Source organism: Triturus cristatus, chromosome 1_1, assembly GCF_964204655.1.
Source record: "Triturus cristatus chromosome 1_1, aTriCri1.1, whole genome shotgun sequence".
Lineage (NCBI taxonomy): Eukaryota > Metazoa > Chordata > Amphibia > Caudata > Salamandridae > Triturus > Triturus cristatus.
In genome coordinates, this window is record NC_140579.1 from 17,763,216 (window position 1) to 17,789,882 (window position 26,667).

Below are 26,667 nucleotides of genomic sequence, written 5' to 3' on the forward strand. Positions count from 1 at the left end.
TAGTCTTTTCCCCAAGCCCTGCTCCTGCAGCTCGGGCCTTTTCTTCGTTTTCCAATGCTGTCCAATCTATCTTTTGGTCTCCCACCTCCCATTCTTTTTCTTTGAGTTTCTCATAAACACCGGCGGGTAATAGGACTTTTAATATTTTCATAATGTCGGGGTAGGTATACTCTCCCATGAGTAACATGTCTTTTATCTCACGGTGGAAACCTGCTGGATCCTTGTCATGGCTGGGTACTACTTTCTTCATTTCTAATAATTCCAATTTAGTTATAGGCGTGTACACAAATACGCGTGTAAAATTATCACCGTCACCTCTTATTGGGTGCACTTCGCGTAACGGGTTCTGTCTATCTATGTGATACATTTTTCTTCCCATGATGGGAACTGGAACGTGTTCTGGGCATACGAAATTTAAATATTGGTTTCGGGATTCTAGAATTTCCTTAATCAAATCAGTACCTGACCCTCTCCATATATTCGTGAGTAGTTCTGTCAATATGTCAGGTAAGGGTCCTGGATCGGAGTGTTGGCTTTTATATAATATAAGGAGGTGTTGAATCATGTATATACTAGCTAAACGCTGTTCGTATGGGTCAAGATTCAGAAACGTGTGTGCAAGTACATCATCATTGTATTCGCCGGGACTGTCGGCCCATTGTACTGCTGACCTGGCTAATTCTTGTTCGTCCATGGAATCGAGCATGTGGTACCCCCTTCGATCTCGGAGTAATTTATCAGCAGCTTGGAATAGGTGTTCAGGGGATTTTGTATTTAACATAGGGTTTGGAAAATGTCTATTATATTCTGGACGTATCGCACGTATCGGATCATTAAAGCCTCTGGTATTATTATGGGGTCTTCCTCTACCTACATAAGCTATCGTTTCTAATTGCTCTGATTCTTGCTCCTCCTCTTCTTCTGATTCTACTCTGTCTGTTTCTCGTCTTTCTTTATTTATTCGTTCTACTTCCTTGCGGATCTTTCGACACATGGCGATTATACACGCCTGTCTATCATGTTTCTCTTCTGATATGTTCTGACCCCATTTGGCAAGTCTTTGCATGGTATCGTGATCTGCCCCAGGCCTGTCTTGATTCCTAATTACACAATTTATGAAAAAACGTAGTAGTTGTCTTTGGACATCCACTTTCTGGTATTCCATAGCTTCGTTAATACTTTCTGGACCTCGCCCTGTTTGGACAAAGCGATATATTTCGTCTAGGTGTTCACCCATTCCTGGTATCGTCATTAAATATAATGTAGCTCGTCTTATACGTAGTGATGATATGAGCAATTTATCCTGTCTACCTGGTACTGGGTCGTATCTACAATCCACAAGCTGTTCTTTAAACATGTCGGATGTCGCTAGTTGGGGTGTACGTTGGAGTGCTAAATCTCTAAGGGTCTGTTTATTTCGCGGCGGTGTGGCAAACATGTCTGTCGTACCTCCTGTAGCACCATCTGAGGTGCTAGGCACGAAAGGATTCGTTGGGCGTAGGATAGAGATTGTAGATGCGGGAAAAACTGTAGAAACGGACGGGCCTGTTGGGACTTGCGTAGGAGTTTGTAGTTGCGGGGATACAGACGGATGCTCTTGGTGTTGAACACCATCGGCAAGCGGTGTGGGTGGTATGGCATTAGCATACTCGGGAGCTGCGTCATCTAAATAGGAGGAAAGGAAAACGTCCTTTGCTGTTTTGGGATGTGTTTTGGGATGTGCTTTTATCGGGAGCAATGGAGGAGTTAAGTCTTTTGGTATTTCCGGGGTAGCCTTAGGTAACCCTTCGGCCAGAAGAGGATACATACCATTCATAAGAGTGTTTCTTTGTCTATCTACTTGTTCTGATTTTACTCGGGTACCTTCCTCAAGTAATAGATTTTCTCGGGTTTTATTTGAATTCTCTCTACCTTTCTCTTCCTGTCTGAGTGCTTTTTCTGTTCGTCTATATGATTCTTTACGCCATAATTCAATGGCATCTTTCTGTGACTGTCTGGCTTTCTTTTTCCATAATTCTTCTTCTACTCTCATGATGCAATCTGCATCCCAGGTCCCCGCTGCGGGCCATCTCTGACTCTCTGGTAATTCTTTGGTGTAGTCCACCCATAAATCAAGAAATAATACGGCATCTAGGCCATGCTTATGATACATAAAGTACCCTGGAGTGTCCCTAGGTGGGATGGGAACAGCTTCTTCGAGTACACCTTTTCTAGTTTTGATCTGTCTTAGTTTCGAAAAGAGCGGCATTTTTAGACCTTATTACTAGAACACACTTTATACAAGAAAACACAATAATGAACAGTCATTCACACCACAATATATAGAACGTATTTAAAACATTTAACACTTAACAGGTTTACGAACAATGATAACTAATAGAAAACTAGTTACTGACATAATACTGACACTAGATAGTACTTATTTATATGCAAGACATACTATATATACTGCTAAACAGTACAGATACACTGCTAAAACAGTGCAGACCGGATTTGTGTACCCAAACCCGTCTTGACCGGCACAGACTATGTGCACGTTAAATACCTCCCCGGTAATGGTACTCACCGGGTAGCTCGGAACGGAAGGCCTCGGAACGGAACTGAAACTGGACCGGACTGGACTCGACTCGACTGGACTCGGAACTTCGGAACCTGGTGGGCCTCTGTATACCTCGGATCTTGCTCTCTCAGCTAGGCTCTGGTCGGGATACTTCGCACTTCTCACCGCCTCGTCTGGGTGTTGATCGCAGCCTCAGTCGTCCCCGCTTGGCCGGAGGGAGATACAGGAAATCCTGCAGGTACGCGTTTTTGTCCGTTCAGCTGTGGCAGGAGACCGGGCCTGCAACGCACCGCCGGCGCGTGAGATGAGAAAGTGTCCCTGTTCGGGCGCCAATTTATGTGGTAAATATTTCATTACCGGTACTATTTTTTTATGCGGTAAAGTCTATTAAGAATAACTCAGTAAATATAAGAGGCAGAATCCGTGGTATTAGAGGTTTTAAAAGGCTTTATTCCTATACAAAGGAATACAATTCGAATTGTAGGCATTCTATTCCATCACCACGAAAGTTCAGGAAGGAAGGGCATACATTATTGACAGATAGGCAGTTTTATAGAAAATACATTACAGTGAAACAGATGCAAGAGGCGTAACAGCTGATAGTACAGATAAAAGGTGCATACGTAACGAATAGAGGCGGATTTATGGGCGTAATTTAATAAACGTCATCATACATGATGTCACAAGTGGGTGGATCCATAAAAGAATCCTGCAATGTCAGCAGAAATATTTGGCAGAGATGCGCGCGCAGCCGCATGACGTGTGATTGACGTGCAACTAGAGGGTGAAGGGGACTTGACATTTAGCTCTACATGTGGAGACAGAAGTGTGGGGGTCATGTCCACCTAATCCCAAATCATATCTAATATCCTATGTTTAAAGAACTGTGTTATCCAAAAGGAGAGGTCTCTAGGATAGAATTTATTCTATACTGACTGTTAGTGCGTGTACAAGCGTCTAAGTGTCTACACTAGATGCGAGGGGGTAGGAATATTCCATGGTAACGGGGCTATGAATTACTTGCATGAGGACAGCGAGGCCTGGCCCTTTGCACGGTAGCTGGAGGAATGTTTACCTAAACTACTAGACAGGAATGCATCGGATGAGGAGCGGAGTAGATAATCTTGAAGGTGAAATACAGTTTTTGGCAGGCGACAGGCTGGATCAGGCACCGTTAGCCGCGCAGGGAGTAGGACAAAGTTCATGGATACAGATGCAGGCTCAGACTGGAGCTTTCAGAGGCAGAAGGCAGGAAAAGGCTTGGAGACAGAATTCTGGGCCTACTCGCCTGAATCTGTAAAATGTGGAAAGTGAACCACATAAAGTCGGTGGCCTTTCATACTTAGGAATGGAATATCTGACCCATTCATGGCGGATCTGAAAGAGGACATGTTGACGGTGGACGCACATATATTTGCGTCTTCAAAACTGGAGCAGGAGGGAACATACATGTACTTATAGCATGTACATGGAGCCGTTGGGGTCTACGATAGGGGACATAACTGATCACAAAATTCATATTTCCTCAGTGCATACTGATACATCTGTTGTGTCGTTGCTTGTGTTGCAGCAATAGGCTGCGCTTGTGGTGGTGCTACGATCTGTTGTGGAGCTGCCTGTTGCGGAGCTAGTTGTTGCGGAGCTAACCTAGGTTGTGCATGCTGAGGGATTTGTTGTTCATTCTGATCCTGTCTAGGTAAACGTGGTCTCTCCTGGGTTCTACCTGTGGCAATATTATGTTTCAGGACTGGACAATCGTGTATATAATGACCTTGTTGTTTACAATAGTTGCATGTCCCTTTCGTTGGACCTGCGGAATCACCCTTTTGATGACCATCGGCTGGGACTGACTGAGCAACAAGCATTTTCATTTTTGTATCTTTCATACGTCTTTGTTCGTGTTCTTGTTCTTCTCTAATTCTATTGTGGTGATATTGTAACATCTGTAACATCTGTGATGGGGTATTACCTTGCCAGGTACTTTCGAATTTCAATACTCTATTCTTGACTTGCAGCAGAGAATTTTCAACTAATTTTGTCACAAACAGATGTGGATATGATTCACTACTGGCTTTTATGCCACTATTTATACCAAAACATTTTTCAAATCGGGAATAGAAATCACTAGTGTCTTCATCTGGCTTTTGTTTACAGGCTGATATTGCACCCCAGTCTTCCTTTTTCGTAGTTAATAAACGTGGCAATACCTGCACTAGTAATCCTGGTAGTGCTGTAGTCTTTTCCCCAAGCCCTGCTCCTGCAGCTCGGGCCCTTTCTTCGTTTTCTAATGCTATCCAATCTATCTTTTGGTCTCCCACCTCCCATTCCTTTTCTTTAAGTTTCTCATAAACACCGGCGGGTAATAGGACTTTTAATATTTTCATAATGTCGGGGTAGGTATACTCTCCCATGAGTAACATGTCTTTTATTTCACGGTGGAAACCTGCTGGATCCTTGTCATGGCTGGGTACTACTTTCTTCATTTCTAGTAATTCCAATTTAGTTATAGGCGTGTACACAAACACGCGTGTAAAGTTATTACCGTCACCTCTGATTGGGTGTACTTCGCGTAACGGGTTCTGTCTATGTATGTGATACATTTTTCTTCCCATGATGGGAACTGGAACGTGTTCTGGGCATACGAAAGTTAAATATTGGTTTCGAAATTCTAGAATTTCTTTAATCAAATCAGTACCTGACCCTCTCCATTTATTCGTGAGTAATTCTGTCAATATGTCAGGTAAGGGTCCTGGATCGGAGTGTTGGCTTTTATATAATATAAGGAGGTGTTGAATCATGTATATACTAGCTAAACGCTGTTCGTATGGGTCAAGATTCAGAAACGTGTGTGCAAGTACATCATCATTGTATTCGCTGGGACTGTCAGCCCATTGTACTGCTGACCTGGCTAACTCTTGTTCGTCCATGGAATCAAGCATGTGGTACCCCCTGCGATCTCGGAGTAATTTATCAGCGGCTTGGAATAGGTGTTCAGGGGATCTTGTATTTAACATAGGGTTTGGAAAATGTCTATTACATTCTGGACGTATCGGACGTATCGGATCATTAAAGCCTCTAGTATTATTATGGGGTCTTCCTCTACCTACATAAGCTATCGTTTCTAATTGTTCTGATTCTTGCTCCTCCTCTTCCTCTGATTCAACTCTGTCTGCTTCTCGTCTTTCTTTATGTATTCGTTCTACTTCCTTGCGGATCTTTCGATACATGGCGATTATACACGCCTGTCTATCATGTTTCTCTTCTGATATGTTCTGACCCCATTTGGCAAGTTTTTGCATGGTATCATGATCTGCCCCAGGCCTGTCTTGGTTCCTAATTACGCAATTTATGAAAAAACGGAGTAGTTGTCTTTGTACATCCACTTTCTGGTATTCCATAGCTTCGTTAATACTTTCTGGACCTCGCCCTGTTTGGACAAAGCGATATATATCGTCTAGGTGTTCAACCATTCCTGGTATCGTCATTAAATACAATGTAGCTCGTCGTATACGTAGTGATGATATGAGCAATTTGTCCTGTCTACCTGGTACTGGGTCGTATCTACAATCCACAAGCTGTTCTTTAAACATGTCGGATGTCGCTAATTGAGGTGTACGTTGGAGTGCTAAATCTCTAAGGGTCTGTTTATTTCGTGGCGGTGTGGCAAACATGTCTGTCGTACCTCCTGTAGCACCATCTGAGGTGCTAGGCACGAAAGGATTCGTTGGACGTAGGATAGAGATTGTAGATGCGGGAAAGACTGTAGAAACGGACGGACCTGTGGGAACTTGTGTAGGAGTTTGTAGTTGCGGGGATACAGACGGATGCTCTTGGTGTTGAACACCATCGGCAAGCGGTGTGGGTGGTATGGCATTAGCATACTCGGGAGCTACGTCATCTAAATAGGAGGAAAGAAAAACGTCCTTTGCTGTTTTGGGATGTGTTTTGGGATGTGCTTTTATCGGGAGCAATGGAGGAGTTAAGTCTTTTGGTATTTCCGGGGTAGCCTTAGGTAACCCTTCGGCCAGAAGAGGATACATACCATTCATAAGAGTGTTTCTTTGTCTATCTACTTGTTCTGTTTTTACTCGGGTACCTTCCTCAAGTAATAGATTTTCTCGGGTTTTATTTGAATTCTCTCTACCTTTCTCTTCCTGTCTGAGTGCTTTTTCTGTACGTCTATATGATTCTTTACGCCATAATTCAATGGCATCTTTCTGTGACTGTCTGGCTTTCTTTTTCCATAATTCTTCTTCTACTCTCATGATGCAATCTGCATCCCAGGTCCCCGCTGCGGGCCATCTCTGGTTTTCTGGCAAATCCTTGGTGTAGTCCACCCATAAATCAAGAAATAATATGGCATCTAGGCCATGCTTATGATACATAAAGTACCCTGGAGTGTCCCTAGGTGGAATGGGAACAGCTTCTTCGAGTACCCCTTTTCTGGTTTTGATCTGTCTTAGTTTCAAAAAGAGCGGCATTTTTAGACCTTATTACTAGAACACACTTTATACAATAAACACAATAATGAACAGTCATTCACACCACAATATATAGAACGTATTAAAACATTTAACACTTAACAGTTTTACGAACGATGATAACTAATAGAAAACTAGTTAATGACATAATACTGACACTAGATAATACTTATTTATATGCAAGACATACTAGATATACTGTTAAACAGTACAGATACACTGCTGAAACAGTGCAGACCGGATTTGTGTACCCAAACCCGTCTTGACCGGCACAGACTATGTGCACGTTAAATGCCTCCCCGGTAATGGTACTCACCGGGTAGCTCGGAACGGAAGGCCTCGGAACGGAACTGAAACTGGACCGGACTGGACTGGACTCGACTGGACTCGGAACTTCGGAACCTGGTGGGCCTCTGTATACCTCGGATCTTGCTCTCTCAGCTAGGCTCTGGTCGGGATACTTCGCACTTCTCACCGCCTCGTCTGGGTGTTGATCGCAGCCTCAGTCGCCTCCGCTTGGCCGGAGGGAGATACAGGAAATCCTGCAGGTACGCGTTTTTGTCCGTTCAGCTGTGGCAGGAGACCGGGCCTGCAACGCACCTCCGGCGCGTGAGATGAGAAAGTGTCCCTATTCGGGCGCCAATTTATGTGGTAAATATTTCATTACCGGTACTATTTTTTATGCGGTAAAGTCTAGTAAGAATAACTCAGTAAATATAAGAGGCAGAATCCGTGGTATTAGAGGTTCTAAAAGGCTTTATTCCTATACAAAGGAATACAATTCGAATTGCAGGCTTCTATTCCATCACCACGAAAGTTCAGGAAGGAAGGGCATACATTATTGACAGATAATTAGTTTTATAGGAAATGCATTACAGTGAAACAGATGCGAGAGGCGTAACAGCTGATAATACAGATAAAATGTGCATACGTAACTAATAGAGGCGGACATATGGGCGTAACTTAGTAAACGTCATTATACATGATGTCACAAGTGGGTGGATCCATAAAAGAATCCTGCAATGTCAGCAGAAATATTTGGCAGAGATGCGCGCGCAGCCGCATGACGTGTGATTGACGTGCAACTAGAGGGTGAAGGGGACTTGACATTTAGCTCTACATGTGGAGACAGAAGTCTGGGGGGTCATGTCAACCTAATCCCAAATCGTATCTAATATCCTATGTTTAAAGAACTGTGTTATCCAAAAGGAAAGGTCTCTAGGATAGAATCTATTCTATACTGACTGTTAGTGCGTGTACAAGCGTCTAAGTGTCTACATGAGATGCGAGGGGGTAGGAATATTCCATGGTAACGGGGGCTATGAATTACTTGCAAGAGGACAGCGAGGCCTGGCCCTTTGCACGGTAGCTGGAGGAATGTTTACCTAAACTACTAGACAGGAATGCATCGGATGAGGAGCGGAGCAGATAATCTTGAAGGTGAAATACAGTTTTTGGCAGGCAACAGGCTGGATCAGGCACCGTTAGCCGCGCAGGGAGTAGGACAAAGTTCATGGATACGGATGCAGGCTCAAACTGGAGCTTTCAGAGGCAGAAGGCAGGAAAAGGCTTGAAGACAGAATTCTGGGCCTACTCGTCTGAATCTGTAAAAATGTGGAAAGTGAACCACATAAAGTCGGTGGCCCTTCATACTTAGGAATGGAATATCTGACCCATTCATGGCGGATCTGAAAGAGGACATGTTGACGGTGGACGCACATATATTTGCGTCTTCAAAACTGGAACTGGAGGGAACATACATGTACTTATAGCATGCACATGGAGCCGTTGGGGTCTACGATAGGGGACATAACTGATCACAAAATTCATATTTCCTCACTCCTTTGATTGCTCTGGTCCAATACCAAAAAAAGTTATCACATAAACTTCTTGGAGCTATGAGCAGTCCATCTGGTTCTCAAATCCCTGTATCCGTCCCTCCGAACCAGCCACGTTCAGATTCAGACAGACAACACAACAACTATGTTCTATCTGACAAGCAAGGAGGCACCAAATCACGACTGGCGAGAGACCTTTCGATCATCGCTGTTCACCTGCCAGGGACCCTGAACGTGCAGGCAGACGGCCTCAGCAGAGACTTCGTCGAAGCGCACGACTAGGTGCTCAACGAAGATGTCGCCCAAGAGATCTTCCGGCAGTGGGGAGTACCGGACATCGACCTTTTCGCAGACGCGGCAAACAAAAAATGCCCCGTCTTCGCCTCCAGGTTTCCCCAACAGGGATCTCAGGGGAACGCACTTTTGATCAGCTGGTCGCAGACATTGCTGTACGCTTTTCCTCCTCTCCCTCTCATCCCAGCGGTGATACAGAAATTCTACAGGACCAGAGCACGGATGATCCTTATAGCTCCGGAGTGGCCCCACTAGTGGTGGTACCCGGATCTACTCCAGCTGTCAGAGGTGCCACACCGGAGATTGCCTTGCCTGCCGAACTTATTGACCAAGAACCAGGGGAGAGTGTTCCATCCCAACCTCCCCTCTCTTCGCTTGACGGCATGGCTCCTGAAGTCATCCAGTACGGACATTTAGATCTTCCGGCGGACTGTATGAACATTCTCCGAGAAGCAAAAAGGCCCTCCACTAGGAAGTCTTATGCCTTCAAGTGGAAGAGGTTCTACATTTGGTGTAGAGATAACGCCCTTGATCCAATCCAGGGTCAAGAACAGGTTATTCTCCCCTATTTATTGCACTTGGCAAAGTCTGGTTTAAAGTATACATCTATCAGAGTCCACCTAGCTGCTATCACAGCTTATAGAAAATCTCCTACCCAGGCCTCAATCTTCCAGATGCCGGTAGTCAAAGATTTCCTAGAAGGGCTTAAAGTATTTCCACCAGTGAGATCTCCTTCCCCTCCCTGGGAACTCAACATTGTTCTCTCTCAGTTGATGGGAGCTCCTTTCGAGCCTATTCATAAATCATCCTTGCAGCATCTGACCTGGAAGGCTGCCTTCTTAGTAGCCATCACTTCTGCCCGCAGGGTAAGTGAGATTCAGGCCCTCTGCTGCAAGGAACCTTATACTGTGTTCCATACCAATAGAGTGGTGCTACGTACTCATCCGAGCTTCCTGCCCAAGGTGGTCTCGGATTTCCACATTAATCAGGTTATCACGCTGCCCACTTTCTTTCCTCAGCCAACCACTTCCCCGGAGAGAGCTTTACATTCTCTAGACCTCCGGAGGGTATTAAAATGTTATCTTGCTAAAACCCTTTCACTTAAAGTCTGACAGGCTCTTTGTCAATTACGGTCCAACAAATACCGGGCTGGCTGCCTCCAAGAGGTCTATTTCTAGATGGATTGTCTCTTGTATAGCCTTGGCTTATCAACTGTCTCGCAAGGTTCTACAGGTTAGACCTAGAGCACACTCTACTAGAGGGAAAGCTTCTACTGTAGCTCTCCTTCGCAACGTTCCCATGTCTGAAATTTGCAAAGTGGCTACATGGCGCTTTATACATACATTTACACGCTAGATTCAGACGCACAGGCCGACGCCCAGGTGGGGCAGGCCTCTTTGAGGAATTTGTTTGCGTAACTGCTATACGAATGTGATGTTAATGCATGTTCTAGATGCTGTATTGCTCGTCCGCCAGATTTTGGGTATGGGCTTGCTACTCTATTCATAGATTATGACTATTGATGAGTATCCCCAATTCAGAGCAAGACCGTGCTGGTTCCGGCCAGATTACCTTCCCATTGAAACCCTTCAGAAAATCCTGCCAAATCCTCAAGTCTTCCCTGACCTCAGCCCGTAATCTTACATGATGGTATTTCTGTGTGAGTCCCGTCATGGCTCGTGCAATGGACCGAGAGAATGGCCGGCCCATAGGAATAATTCGCAGTGCGAAATTCAACTGGCCCACCACCACCTGGAGTTGATGCAGCGTAACTTTAGGGCCTGCCAAGGCAGCGTCTATGGCCTGGGAAAAGGCTCTCACTTTGTCCAACGGCAGCCTGCACTCCCCTGCCACAGTATCTATCTCGATCCCTAGAAAGGACAGGCTAGTCACAGGTCCCACTGTCTTCCCCGGGGCCAAGGGCACTCCCATTTCGTCAAACAACGCTACTAGCTGGCCTAAAGCCTGCCCACAACATTCGTCCTCCGGGGGACCCATGATCAAGAAATCATCTAAGTAATGAATCACCTCCCTGTGTCCAGTTCTCCCCACAAACAACCACTGAAGCATTGTGCTGAACGTTTCAAAATACTTGCAAGACACAGCGCACCCCATAGGCATGCATTTGTCAAAGTAATAACTGTGGTTAACCTGAAAACCCAATAAGTGATAATCATCAGGATGAACCGGCAGGAGCCGAAACGCTGACTCCACATCAGTCTTTGCCAACAAAGCGTGCGGCCCCAGGCCGCGCAGCTTCTGTAAAGCTGCATCAAAAGAAGCATAAGTCACAGAGCACAATGCCGGATCAATGGCATCATTTACCGATGCCCCCTGCGGGGCCGATAAATTGTGGATCATTCTGAATTGCCCCGGCTCTTTTTTAGGAACCACCCCCAAGGGGGAGCACACAAACCCGGGCAAAGGAGGCACCCTAAAAGGACCCGCTACCCGCCCCAGAGCCACCTCCTTGCTAACTTTACTTGTCACCACCTCCGGGTGCATCTGTGCTGACATCAAATTCTTACAGTAGCCTACTGGTGGAACCCCTACTGCAGGAATGCGGAAACCCACTGAAAAACCCTCATACAACATTCTGGCTGCCTTCCTGTCAGGATACTGATTGAGCCAGAGCAACAGCCCCCCTACATTGACCGGCGTAGGCAACTCATTGTGCCGGTGGCGGTTTTGGCTCTCTCCCTTTTTCCTTGGATTTCTTAATACATTTGAACTCTGGGTGGGAAGGGTGGCCACAGTAACCGCATGCATGCCTGAACTTGCATGTCCCTGGGGCCCAGTTGCAAGTTTTCCTATTGTACGCCCAACATGTGCCTCTTTTCTCCCCAGGTCCTCCCTGGGATGTCCGAAAGGGCTGCCTCACGGGCAATTTGTTGACACTCTCTAGCCACACGTTCACCTCCGTCTGGTCCCACCCCATATCAGGATCCTCCACTTTCGCCCACCTAAAGTCCCTGTCGTAATCTAACCATGCCACACCCCCGTATGTCACCTGTACCTTTAGGATTTTATTCGCATAACAAATCAATGGAACTGCCAGTTCCGGCCTTTTCTCCAGCATTATGATGGAAAATACATTAAAGCCAAACTGCCAATTGGAAATGGTTTCCTCTACCTTGGGCTTCCTATCCCTAAAGGAACCCTCCTTCTTGTCCTTGTCCCCAACGCCTTCTTCCCTTCGCTTCGGTCTGATCAGGGAGAATATGTCCACAAATTCACCCTTCCAAATCTTGTCCTTCACATCCTGTGCCACATGGGCTGCCAAATTACCTCTCTTTGAAAGCACTGTTTCAACACCCCGTGGTACCTTTAGTTCATTGCCATCCCCCTTAGCTGAGCCCTCCCCTGCCTTACCTGCAGAGGGCAGCTCGATTACTGCATGCGCGGGGGCCGCTTGACCCACCGCTGGTCCAAGCGCATTCGCCGCTGTCTCTTGCGTCTTATTCAACAGCGCCACTTGTTTACCCAGCTCCGCCAGAACCGCCCCCCCTGCTTGTGTCGCCCATGGGGCAGTTGCTGTGTCTGTCGCTGCTGGTGCTCCAAGTTGTGCCAACAAAGTGGCCACCGTTGCCAAAATATTAGAGTGAGCAGCCTGGCCAGCTCCCACCGCTGTACTGGGCACCTGATCCCCCCCCCCTACCTCAGCTTGTCTGACTGGTAGCACTGCTGGCGGTGAGACCGCCACCGGAACCTCTGGCACCGGCAGTACTGGGATACTCGCGGGTGGGGCCAAGGTCTTGAACGCGCCCCTAATTTCTGCCAAAATCAAACCAATATCATCCCTCGCTAACCCTGATCCCTCTTGTGGGGTCACTATGGGTTCTGGAATTACCGGAGGAAGCATAGGTGGTGGTATAGGTGCTAGTAATGGTACTACAGGGGCAGGAAGCGCAGGTGTGGGCAAAGGAGGCACAGGCGCAAGGGGCATTGCTGGCGCAGGTTCTATCACCCGCTGTGGTACGGCCGGCTGACACTCCTGCCCCCCTGGAACGACCTCATCACCCCCTTTCGACTCTTTCCTCCTCTTGACACTCTTTGCCTTCTTAACCAACGGCGGAAAGGCCGCTTTCGGCGGTACTATCGCCCTTCGCGGGCGTTCCGGCACCACCGGCTCTGTAACCCCCTCACTGTCTGACTCGGGAGCCTCCCCCCCCCGCGTCCTCCTCACTGTCCTCATCCCTACTCAACTTCGCTAGCACCAATTTTAATAGCTGTGCTATCTCGGAATCCCCCCCTTTTCTCTTCTGATTCCTCTTGGGAGGCATCCTGCCCCGACTGGATCTGTCGATTAGGTATCCTGGGCGGCCCCACAACACTCCCCCTTCTCCACACAGTCACACGCGTCCGGTTGCCTGACAAGCCCCCTTTCCACCGTGCTTTGACCGACTTACCGCGAGACCTCTCCCAAATTACGAGGGGATAAAACGAGACGCACCCAACAAGCAGTTCTCAACGTAGCAACGCTGCAATGAACGGATTCTGAATTCCTTTACCCCCACTGACCCAGCCTATGGGCGCTTAAATACAAATACAAGCACTGGCTCACGCAGGCACGCTATCTCTCTCTGCTGCGACAGATCGGATCGTACCCGAGCCCTCCCCGGCACCGATTGTGAGCTGCAACTGGATCTGTTTCCCGCTCAAACGCTCGCACCGATGCGGAACCACAACGCCACGCCTGCGGACTACTCCCGGTCCCCGGTCCCGTGTAAGACGAAAGCAGCACACCACGCTACCCAATCCCCGACTAAACACTTGCTTTGCCCCCCGGAGAACCAACCCCCACGCCTCGCCCGCAGCCCAGATGCTAGGGGAGCAGGACCCACCAACTCGCCCTGAGCCCCGTGGGAGCAGTACATAAAAATTAACACTGCCGCCCGCAGAACCCCGGACGATGGACCCGAATCCTCACCCCTCCCAGCACCTTACCTGACCTTTTCACCGGACCCGACACCGAGCTCCGTCGCCACCTCGAGACCCCACCAGCATGCACCGAGTAGCACAACAACCGCGCAATCCGCAGTCCGCCGACCCGCCGACAAGATCCACGACCAACAGGAGGCCCCAACGATTCGCCAACCAACGCCTACGCCCCCACGATAGTCCACGCCACGAGATTCGGAGTCGTCGTCGTCTTCGCAGTAAGAGAGGATGAGTGGAGGCGAGAACCGGGCCTAAATAGCCCCTACGCCCCACCTCCACCCATCCTGACCGGAAGCGTGCGCTCGCCCAACGTCGCTTTGCCCCGGAAGAACAACCGCTGCCCGGCAGCCAATCGGCTGCTGGCCAAGCCACCGAAAAGGGGGGTGTGTCGCACGGGCGGGGGGAGCCGGGTCCTAAGGGCGCGCTTCCAGATGGTCGCGCTTGGCATATTGATGAGTATCCCCTGGATGGGAAGGATAAGTTACTTATCCTAGTTCTCATCCAGGGGTATACTCATCAAAGTCATAAGCAACCCACCCACCTCCCCGGACGAGCATTCTCCTCAAGTTATTGTTTATTGATTGTAGATCTACTCAGGTGCGGGTGCACCGTCAAAAAGAACTGACCTAACTGTCACCTGTGGTGCATCATGGGAGCAAGGGGTCTCCTGCATGTCTTAAACGCACGGTCCCCCTACTCTAATGCCTTAAAGGCAAGGTGTCAGTTTTCTTTGTTTTCTTGATACTCTACTGCAGCCTACAGGCAAATGCCTGCAATTACAAGTTTGCTTTATGGCAATAAAGCATTGTTGTCTGACAATTGGCTTAGTGCTTCCTTTTTTCCTTATGGGTTAGGGGTACTACAATGCAAACCGATGTAATTTCAGCATTTTTGCCATGTTTGAAACATTTTAGGCTGCATGTATGTGTTTTCACATATGCATATATATGTATATTCTATATGCTCCGGGATCCCGCAGGTGGGCGGGGATTATTCATAGATTATGACTTTGAGTATACCCCTGGATGAGAACTAGGTTTACAGGTAAGTGACTAATCATTCAGAGCTGGCCGCCCTGTTATATACTTTTTAATTACTTGATTTATGCTACTGCGCACCCGAAATGGACGCTGTGCTTTGTCTTTCAAGTATGCTCCCTCCCTGCTTCACGGCCGGCCGCAGGGCTTTCATCGCAGTGGATAGGATCCATGAGTGATATGCGTGTGCGGTATCAGCAGCGGCTCTCCCTGTGGCCTGGGAAGGGCATGTCACCGGTGTGTGTGCAGAGACTGCTACAGCGACGATTACTGCACGGCATTCAGTAGCTCTGGAAGTTAGAGCTGCCTCCCCCTCCCTCCTGCTTGTTTTAGTTATGGGGTGAACATTTTTTTTTTTTAACCCACGCTTTGTTTCATGCCGACTGCGCACCTTTCTTTATGTGCGGCTTGCTGTATTTACTTAAAGTGTTTTTTTTAATAAAGCGCCCCATGTAGTGCCTCACTTTAATGGAAATTAGTTTTTAAATATGCTCTATTCGCCCTCCCCCACTGCACAGATGTGCACAAAGTGGGCGCTGTGTTAATAAAAGAAATCTGCGGACGTCATTGTCCCCCCCCCCAAACTATGCCCTTTCTGTGGCTCGTTTTTTTTTTTATTTATACCGGATGCGGTGTCCACTTTAGTGTTTGCATTTTTTTTGTCTTTTCTATTTCTATATTGGGGCAGCCCTCACCGTCTCCCAGCACACACAGCGCTACCTCAAATCTCGGTTTGCAGAAGTGAGTTGGGACATGATTGCAATTTGGGAACTGCTACGTTTTACCCCCTCAAGTTAGCGCAGAGATGACACCTTGCACTAGTCTGTCCAGAGTTTACGTTTTAAAGGGTCGCTTACGTTGCGGCCGTCCAAACAATGTCATTTTTATTTAAAATACTTACTAAAATACGGATATATCTTTACTCGTTTTACTGGTATGTTAAGCATTGACCAGGTCCGATATTTCTCAAATAGCAAATAGTAAAAATTCTAGGTCTCGATTAATGAATATGTCATTGCATTTTTTTTAAACCGGCTCTATAAATAACGACACTCTGTGAATCTTTATGTATCGGATGGCATAAAAAAAGAAAATTAGGAATGCTGATCTGAAAGTAGCGCACATCGATTTTGGTGCGTGCAGGCACTCCAATCTTCACGTCCAAGTTTCTATAGGGCCTGAATTTGTCGGATGAAAACCGACCATTATACTTTACTGACAAATGATGAAACAGCGGGACTTTGCAAATACCCCATCGCACAATCTTGGGATAACATCTTCACCACCTTTAAAAATGGGGCAGATGAAAACAACACAAATAGCCTCCCCCCTCCGCCAAGGCAATACCTAACCTAATCTTAGATGCTCCCATACTTGGAGTCATCACTGCATTTCTTATTTCTTGTTAATTTGAAGGCTTGATTATTGTATATGTCTTATTGGTTCATCCTGTTACTTCATCTACATATACTTCCGTAATACGATTAGTTGCAATACGAGCCCCTGTATTTCAAGTGACTGTTTGAATCTAAACACCTATAGTGGACATCTGGGGTAATAGGATGCCCTCATTATATAAAGGGCGCCACTGTCTGTTAATCGGATACCACATAGGACCCCGGATAGTAGCGGGAAGTAGCATGCGGTATTTTATGATCACGAGCCATCTGCATATACAACGTAATAGTTATTAAATATTGTTCTTTTCACTATCCGGTACTCGGCGCTATCAAGATAACTGTTTTCATGCTATGATTTCGTATGCGTAGATGTGCTATTTTTGCAAATGTTAATTTGTTACACGATTCAAAAAGAAAAAATACCAATAAAGAAATTTAAACCAAAAAAAATTGAACTTTACTGACCAATGTATAATTCGGACATATTTGTAAACAGTGGTTTGCTCTCTGGCTTGTCCCTTCAATCAAGAAAATTCCCTGCTTCCCTGTTCAGTTTTTTTAGGCACAGCAGGAGAACAACTTATAAACACCTCAGACAGAGACGCATGGCACTCGGAATCCTCCATGCCATTTCAGGTATCTGCATCCTTGAATTTGTGTTCAACACTTTGACATCGTTTGAGAAGTGTAATTGCATTTCTGCGCTGTCATAAGGGCAGCAGGTGTAGTGCAAACGAGCCATCACCCGTGTGTAAAGTCCGCTTCAGAAATTTAGAAAAAGCCCTCAAATGGTAACTTCAGAATGTATCTGTACAGTTGGGCGATAAACTGAATAAACGATGTCAAGGAGCCTTGGACTCTGAGCTTTGGATAAAAAGGAAACTTTATGAAAAGCGAGTCTTGCATTCTGCAGCCACGGTCCACGGACTGTGCGATGCTTCTGCCCTTTCGAGATGGAGACCTCGGGGACCTTGAGGTCTGCTTGGGTTTGAGCAGAGAGCAGGAAATGTTGTACTGTTGCATTTTGTATAGTGGTCAGGAAAATGCAAACCAGAAACGGGGGTGTCAGAGTGGACTGCAAAAAGAAGAGGGAAAACCAGAAGAGGAACTTGCTCCATCTAGGCTCCCAGGTTTTGCAGCAGCACATCCCCCCCCCCCCCATCCCCCCCCCCTTCCCTCAACACCAGAACTGGTGCAGTCCAAAGATCTACCCCTTCAAGTGAGTACAGGCTCTGCCCCCCTCGAACATTCTGCCTGACTGTAAACCAGAGGTCTTCAATATGTGGGGCGCGACCCAAAGGGGGGGCTGTGGAGTCATTGGAAGGGGGTCTCGCTCTTCATTGGCTAAAAGAAAACGTTCCAGACGGGGCAGTTAAAATGCCTTCCCTGGAGCGTTATTCAGTGACTCTCCTGTGCTGGGAAATGGAAGCCAGGCAGACAGCTAAACACACCTTTCTACCAGTGTGCTGCTGGCCTGAAAGAGATGCAAATGTGCACGACGAGTCAATCTGAAAATGTAAAGGATTTGCAGATAAAGTGGCTTCCGTTTCCCAGCACAGGAGAGTGTTGTTGCAGTTAATTTATTGAATCACTTAAAACTTTTTAATTGGTAGTGCACAGAGTTAACTAAGCTGTGACATGCTTCCTTTTAATTGTCATTGTATTTACATAGCTCTTACTATCCCTGAGAATGTGTTGAAGGAATAGTGAAGTAAAAAAAAAATGCATAACATGGGGTCTAGATATTACTAAAATCTATGGGGCCGATTTACAATGAAATGGTGTAGGGCAGCGCAGCTAAGGTACTTGCGGAGCTCCCGACACCATTTCAAATGGGGAGGATTGGACTGTATTAATACGATACAGCGCATTCCTGTCCTTTCTGCCAGCGCCCAATGTGCTGCCTGGCACCAACGCAGGCACCCTTGCACCATTGTGCAGTGGTGTCTGCATTGTTGGCAGGATTGATTTTGTGCAAGAAGGCACGCCTTTCTGCGCAAAAGCAATCCATGGAGGCTTTTTCCTCTTTCTCTGTGTGCCACACGTGGGAAGAGGAAACGACTGAGGAGAAATAAAGATATTTCTCCTCGTTACGCGTCCCCTGGGGCAGCGTACAGTTTTGACGCATCCTCCGGTTTACTGATGCTTGTAAATCTGGGAATGTGTCAAACCCCATGGGAAAGCCCCACCGCAATCCCCATGGCCCCCCCCCCCCGACGCAGTGTAAGGCAACGTATCAAGTTACGCAGCATTGCCTAACACCATATCTAGGCGGCCATGAAATGCCGCGCAAAGTGACCTCGCATGGCCTCGTAGATATGGGTCTGCGCAACCAGAGTGTCATAAACATTGATGCGGCGCAAAGGGATTATAAATAAGCCCCTATATATTGAAAGCAGCCAGTATATTTTGGAAGCACCATTTTATCGTAAAACATTTGGCGCGTTTTGTAGTGGTCTATCTTATACTGTTTGTAATGTAAGTATAAAATAAAGACTTAAATATTCACAGGCTGTGAACTTCTAGCACTAAAAATACACAAGTCACTATCTTCCACTGCACCAACCACGATTTAATTCTGTGGCTCTCTGGTATCACACAGACCTTTGCAGTGTGTTAACTAATAGTTTGTATTATAGTGCATTTCCCACTGAATAACCACATTTTTAAATGTATTTATTATTCATTGAAGCTGCCCGTTATTTTATATGTGGCTACCAGACGATGAAAGACCTAAAAATGATGTATGTTTTAATTATGATGCATGATGTTCAGCTGCCTCCAGTTACATGCAGCTGTAAATGCCTAGCTGTCAGCATCCAATGAAATATAATATGGCTTTCCTCTAATGCCGTGCAATAAAGTTGCAGCCCATTCATTACAGCTATTCTACCAAGGGCCACTGGAATGAAGGGATTGTGCGGCCGCAGCGATTTTTAGAATAATTATAGGTTTTCCGCATTTGCCATATAATCCATCCCATGCCGCATAATCTCCTGATTTTAACCCCAAAAATGTATTTAATCAAAAGTTTCAAAAGTTACTAAAAAGTAGCAACAGGTGTTGACGCTTAGTAGAAGGACATTTGTAAAGCTGTACTGGTCACCTTTTTGTTGCTCATTACTATATGTGGGTGTTACACTGGTACTAATGAGGTGCCACCACAGATTGACCGTTTCTCTGTAGAATATTTATGGTTGTCTATGATAAGGAGTACCAAGTTCTAGAAATGTTTGTCAGGTGGGGGTCCTTACGCCTAAAAAATGTTGATGGTGGGGTCTCGTCATCAAAAAGTTTGAAGGCCACTGCGTGTAAACAATCCTGAATCTTACCTCTGCACTCCTTCCCTTACTCAAAACTCCATCACACTACAGCTAGCTCTGTGTTTTATGTTCACCTCCCGGTGGAACCGCTACTGGCCCGGGCTGCAGACCATATACTGCATGGCTAAATACTCATAAGGCCCCAAAGGCGAGACCGATTGCATTGCAAATGGTTGTTAAACATGAATTTAAAACTGTTCCTGCCCCTGTTGTCTCACTGGCGACAGCGCTTGAACAGAGGTGAGAGGGAAGACAGTTGTCGTGTGAACCCTGGAAGTGTCCACGGTTGTTATAAAACTACATTATAGTCTATTAAACACACTAGTTTTTATACAACTGGTATTCTGACCGCACATATTTGAAAGTGCTTTCATACGCGAATAAGAAGAAAAAGTTTGGGTGAAATAAAATATTTGCCCAAAATCATCCAATGTAAGTGGGGAAGCCTCGATTTATTCAGATTTTCTGGTGTCTCTTTGTACAAATCAGGCACTAAATGGACGCATATCTGTTTTTTGTTTTTGTTTACCAATGCTTTTGTTTTTATCTGTGTATTTTTCTGCAGTTCTCTTATAGCACAAACTCGACCTGAAGGTTTTACAGCGCTTTACATGTGCACCAGTTACATTACACAAGGTCACATGCATTGTTTGTAGGCACGGCGAGATTGAGATTTGCTCAGAATCACAGGGTGTTGAGCGTCGTTGCCGAGACTCTAAGGTTCCAAAGAGCTATATTCCAACACAACCTCGATCTGAGCCGGGATTCAGACTTAATCCTCGCCCGAGCTTTCAGTGGCTCGCCCACCTGGATTTGCAGACTTTTTTTAACAGATGTTTTTATACTGAATCGCCTATTAATTATTTGTGTGTTTCTACTTTTTTTCATTTCAAGGTTTTTTTGTTTCTAAATTCAGTGATTTACTCATATTTGGTGTTAACCTTTTTTCCTACAATGTCCCATTACTGCAGCTAGTGTGCGCTTTCTTAGTGTATGAAATGATGAAAACCTGTAGATCCACGCGGGTCGCGGCTTCCTGGTCGAGGCCTTGTAAGTTATGACCTGTCAATATGGAGACATATGATTCATAAAGTGCCTAGAAGGTAGCTGTGTTTGTTGGGAGCACTTGAACATGGAGGGTGACACCTGTGGATGGTATGATATGACTGAACCCCCTCCCCCAGCTCTCTGCCCATGAGTGGCTTCAGGACAGTTTGTGTCTCACAATATTTATACTTTGTGTTTCTGTTTTAGATGCACTTGGAAGGCGCTGGCCTCTTTGGCCTCTTTGGCTGGTTGTGGTGGCGGTGCTTATAGCGCTGGTGGTGGCGGTGATCTGGAAGCGGAAAACTTTAAAGCGCTTTTTCATCCCTGGATCCAGCACCAGAAGTGACGTCGAGAACAGTACAAACCAGGGGTCACAAGAAGCAGCGAAAGTGATGAATGGAGACGTCAGTGTGATTTAAACCTCAGTTACATTGAAGTTAAGACTCGTAAATATCTTCTGGACACCCAGTGCCTTCTCCAGACAGTGCCCTCTGACCCAACCCTTTCTAACCCCTCGAGTGCCCTCTGCAGACAGTGCCCTCTGACCCAACCCTTTCTACCCCCTCGAGTGCCCTCTGCTTTATTCCTCTTCTCCGAGGGGTTGAGCTGAGCTCTGCATCTGGCACCAGGGGCTGCTCACAGAGGGGCTTCTTGGACATGTCTCGGGCCTAGGCTGGTACCCAGATTTGTGGGAAGCGAACCCCCTTATTTATTTATTTAATGTGTTTTTATATAGCGCGGACTTTACCCGAAGGTGTCAGAGCGCTTCACAATAGCAGCAGAAATGATACATAAGGAGCAAAAATACAAGTGAGCATGTTACAAAATCTTCGCTGCAGAGTATCTCTGGTTTGTCAGTTTGCACAGCGGCAGCTAAAGAATCCCTGACGCAGATGGAGATATGGCACTATGTGCAGGGGTTCAGCTGCCTGAATTCATCTCATCCACTGGCAGTCACCTGGACCACATTCCACTCCATCGTTTTCCACTCACTGTGCCTCTCTAGATAAAAGTCTTCCATGTACAAATCAGTACCGACCTTAACCCTTATATGACCAGTCCGTCCCACACTGCCAGGCAACACCCCCTCCTGAAGGGACTTCAGACCGGTTTGACCTACTCAGGACACGAAAAGCATGTCTTCCTTTACAACGGGTATGACTGTCCCTCGGTGTAAAGGGGTTCAGGTGAGGTGGTGGGGTGCGGTGCGGTGTCAGGTGAGTGGTGGGGTGCGGGTGAACCCATGTCACTGCCTTTTGTCAGTGTGAACTCCAGGGTTGTTTGTTCTTTTCAAGAGGCCTCGGTATGAGGGGTCTCTATAGGATGTCACTCTAGTATGGACTTCATCCTTTAGAAGCGAGGCCCCTTCTCAGTCTTAAAAGAGATTCAATGACTGACGCTTGACTGTGTCTGAGGGATGCCTCTGAACCAGAATTGGACCAGTGATTGCATTTCTAATTGAACCAGTGATTGCATTTCTGAACCCGCGGCCGTTTCTGGTCTCTCCCGAGTGCCAGGATCTGGTCCCGGAAGACTTTGGCCGGACGGGAGCGTGGTTGCTTCTGGTTCACAGGCCATGATCATGCTGTGATCCTCCTCACAGGGGCGTGTCCTTCTGATGGATGAGGGCGTAAAAAGAAGTGCAGTGCACTGAACAACTCTAGTGACCTGAGTCCAGAGCTATGATGGTGTCAAAGTAACAAAAGTGTAACCCCGACAGTTTTCAACACAAAGGGAGGGGGCCCAGGCCAGGGGACAATCAGCAAATGGTTTGGGAATATCCACGAATCTGTAGCTCCGTTTAGTATTAAACGTGCACTGTTTACAGTCGGGGAGGCCAGAGGCGGGTCCCACGTTTGAAGGATGGGCGACTACTGGTGGGTATTTAATACCCCCCCCCCTCCAATAACCTGAGGTGGTGGAACAGTTTGCCAAGTAAGCATCAGCCCACTAAAATCATATAGGTTTCGAAAATCACACGATTGTTGAACAAGCAAAATCTATGTGCACAAGTATCTAAGGGGTGTGTGTGTGTGTGTGTATGTGTGTGTCCGTGTCCAGAAATACACAGCAGGAAAGTCAAAAGATGGACACTAAGGACTTTATTTAATCAGGTGAGGGGCTTGTCAGGGTGCAATAAGCAGAAGTGTGGGGGTGGCCCATCAGCACAGTGTGTCCTGCACCAGTGTCCGAACCCCCGTGGAGTCACCAGGGAAGAGTCCATATGGGTGTATGTCCCGTGAGCAGCTGGACAGAAAGTGACCCGTGTCATCGAGGCGCGGGGGTCTCCAGAGATCTACCAGTCCCGTGTTATCCGGGCGCTTCCTTCTCACCGGAGATTGACGCCCCCTGTGCTTTAATCTTAGTGTGAAAAGCACTTTTTAAAATGTTTGAAGGCATGCACTGAGTGTTGGGTACTTTTTCATGGTGTTGTGCATAAAATGATGAATTTAGGATGTATTGTATTTCTCTGTTTTTAAAAAGCATTGTATTACTGTGCTCTTAAAAGCGAGTTGATTGTATGTTTTTAGAGGAGGATTTTGTACACTGTAGCCTGGTCTGCTCTACAAGATGCTCTACCTGTAAGCACACATGTGAATGTCTCTCAATTTCAGGATACGATCTGCACTCTGTGTACAATGTTCCATGCACTTTAAGAGGCCGTGAAATAAAAAAAAGAATTGTGTGACATTGTGTGGGGTCTGGATGTGAGACAAGCTCTCGATTGGAGCAGGTGGAATTCTTACTGAGCAAAGAGGAACCCTGGACACCCCTCCCTTGTCTGAAATCTGCATTCACGTCTAAACACGCTTTTATTTAATTTTTTACACGAGTTAATAAAACAAATGGACCTGTAACTATTTTTTACCAACCCCACTCCTTCAACAACCTGAACCCCCCCCAGACCGACCTCCATCCACTGTTCCTTTACACAAACTCCCGTACAGCGCCTTGACGCATCAGATGATGGTTTAAGGTTGGAAAACCTCTTCACAAGGCTCCTTCCATTGGTCTCCGTGACGGGGAAACAACGGGAGAGGGTGGGCACCCTTGGGGTCCTGGTCTCAGTGATGGGGAAACAACGGGTGAGGGTGGGCACCCTGGCAGTCCTGGGCTGAGGGATGCCCATGTACTCGAACCCAGGCGGCCCGGTGCCAATATCTTGGTATTATCAGTTTTATGAAATGCGTAAATCCCTGTGGGGCGAAGTTACTGAGGAGAAAGGAGGCGTTGCACCATTCTGGCCTGCGCTGTGGCCATCTTACACCCGGCTACAGACATAATGTACATATAGGGGCTTCAGGGGAGGCCTGCTCACCACACCAGGCTATAGGGTGTTTACAACGTAAAGCACATCCTTGGAGGGAAAGTGAAATACCAAAGTGTGAGTTGCATTGTTTTGCGCAGAAGCCATCGGGGAAAAGGCTTTCCACACTAATAGTTGTACATTGTAAATGTTAATATAATACTTGCATGATTTCTGACATAGAAATATGCAAAGATGCAGTACACCAGGTGAGCTGCAGCTAAAAATGATTTTTCATTGTGTACAAACAATACGTCACTTCATATGGAACAATCTGTGGTGCTAAGGAAGCCCATGGTTTTTTATAAATGTGCACAAGATGCTGAGTTTAGGACTCGTGGTTATTTGTACATCTCTGATTTTTTTGTGATTCTAAGGGCATTTTGAAAATGTTTTCTTTCTTACACATTGAATTATATTTGGAAGTCACAAATATAGAGAATTCCAGTTGATAATAAATCTTCTACTGCTTGTGTTCCTACATTTTTCCCCTATAAAACCGTTACCCACTTGTGTGGCTCGACCAATCGCCAGTGACAGGAAAAGGTCCCAAAACGAGTAATGGAGACATCAAGTGTTCCCTTGAAAATGGGCCCCTTTTGGTGATCTCTGTAGCTGTGATATTTAGGCCCAGGCTCGGCCGCTACCCTGACAAACATACCGCACCCAGACATTTATGAATACTAGACTCACAGGGAAGTCCAGGGAGGTGTAACTCGCCTTAATCCCACAACCTTTCCTTACCCAAAGGGCCTTCAAATGTAAACTTTTAGTTCTGGAATCTGCAGGGATGAACAAAATTCCTACCTCAGAGCACTTCCGCACTTCTCCAAAGCTGTACCACACGTGTGTGGCTGCGACCATCCATAGTTCACACCCATGTGAGCAAGGGAAGCTATATTCAGAGGCTGTAACTTGAAACCAGCGTCCGAGCGTCATCCACCCCCCACCCTCCCATGCACACATGCCCCCTGATATCCCAACATTGGCAAACTCGCCGGTGTTTGACTTTTTAAAGGCGTCTTAAAGTGATGTGCCCAGAATCACTCAATGTGTTGTTAATGCAGGGGTAGAATTCTGATCCATTGTCCACTTGTACAGTAGCTTAGTGGACAAGCATTGGCATGGCCAATAGGTCTCACATTTGGGACCTTATAAGTGTTTAGCCATGCAGCACACTATCCTGGGCACTACAACATCTCCTGTTACTACACGTGCCACTGGTGAACTTCAACACACACTTAAGGCCGGGCTTTTGTGCTATTTACTGAACACTGAAAATGCAATTCATCCCCAGGCAAGTCTGCAACCTAAATGAATGTAAACGATGACTAAAAATTGTTATTCAAATAAAGCCTTCAATAACTGCCCCAGTCGGTGATGCGATAAAAACAAATCTATATTGATTAATGGCAGGAGTGACATGATGCATTACTTGATTATTTTTGCTGCTTCTTTCTGAAATGTGCAAGTAAATGCGGGATGAATTTATCTGTTTGTAGTTTCAGCACGCTTACTGTAATTTTGCATTGTTTAACAGTCTTTATTAACCTGTTTTACCATGTGCAGTGCCTAGACGGAGCCTAAAGGCTCTCTTTTCAACATATAGTGTGCCGTGAATTAATCAGACTACCCAATGTAAGTGGAACTTGCATTTGTAAATACCAGTAGTTAGGCGCTGCTCTGTGGGAGGAAACAAATGAGCACAAGGAGGGACCAAGAGGAAAGATTACCCACCAGCAAGCAAGCCTTTTTAAAGGACAGTCGAAGTAACGGAATAAAAAGCAATGGGTGGGTTGTAAGCCCACAGAGTAAATACAGCATGTCTCGAAGAGCCAGCGCATGCCTAGGTTCGACCTAAAAAGGGAGGATCCCCATGTGGAAAATTGGGATTTTGTTTTAGGAATAGCGAGGCTATGTACAACAAGGATGCGCTTGTACTGAATGGTAGGTTCTATGAACGAAGGAAACAATTAACAATCTGTCTTATATTAAATAAAGCTGCCCAGAATGCTCTGAGGATCGTGTTGATGTATTGAGTTCTGGAAACCATATCAATCTTGGCCAGTACCACACCCCATCCATCGGGTCCCCACGCGTTTTAGTGCCCCACTCCCGAGCCAAAGAGCCTTTCTAACCACCGTCGGCTGGTCCTGGATGCTTTTGGGATCAGTTTCAGCCATGTCTTGGGACGCTGTTGCTTTGAAGGGCGCTAAGGTGAGTCTGCGGGAAGGAACAGATCAGGAACAGACACTCGATGGCCGTTCTCTGCTCACAGTCCAACAGACACTTTTATTCACATCTTGCGAGAACGAGACTTCACACTCACGCACCAGTGTCATCTTGTGCCTCTGCTGTTACCTGGGTGCCCATGAAAGTAAGGAGGTATTTTGTGCTGAAAAATGGAAACTTTACCAGGATGAAACATGTTATTTATTT

The 26,667-nt window shown here is 46.4% G+C and overlaps 1 protein-coding gene across 1 annotated transcript in view; it reads left to right on the forward strand.

Annotated features, from left to right (window-relative positions):
• Positions 1-23,609, forward strand: part of LOC146869154 (class I histocompatibility antigen, Gogo-C*0203 alpha chain-like) — a 160,932-nt gene extending 137,323 nt beyond the window's left edge. The window contains exon 5 of the mRNA XM_085640704.1: positions 21,129-23,609. Coding sequence (XP_085496830.1) covers positions 21,129-21,340 — 212 coding nt within the window. The 3' untranslated portion in view covers positions 21,341-23,609. The remainder of the gene's footprint in view (positions 1-21,128) is intronic.
• Positions 23,610-26,667: the final 3,058 nt, after the last annotated feature.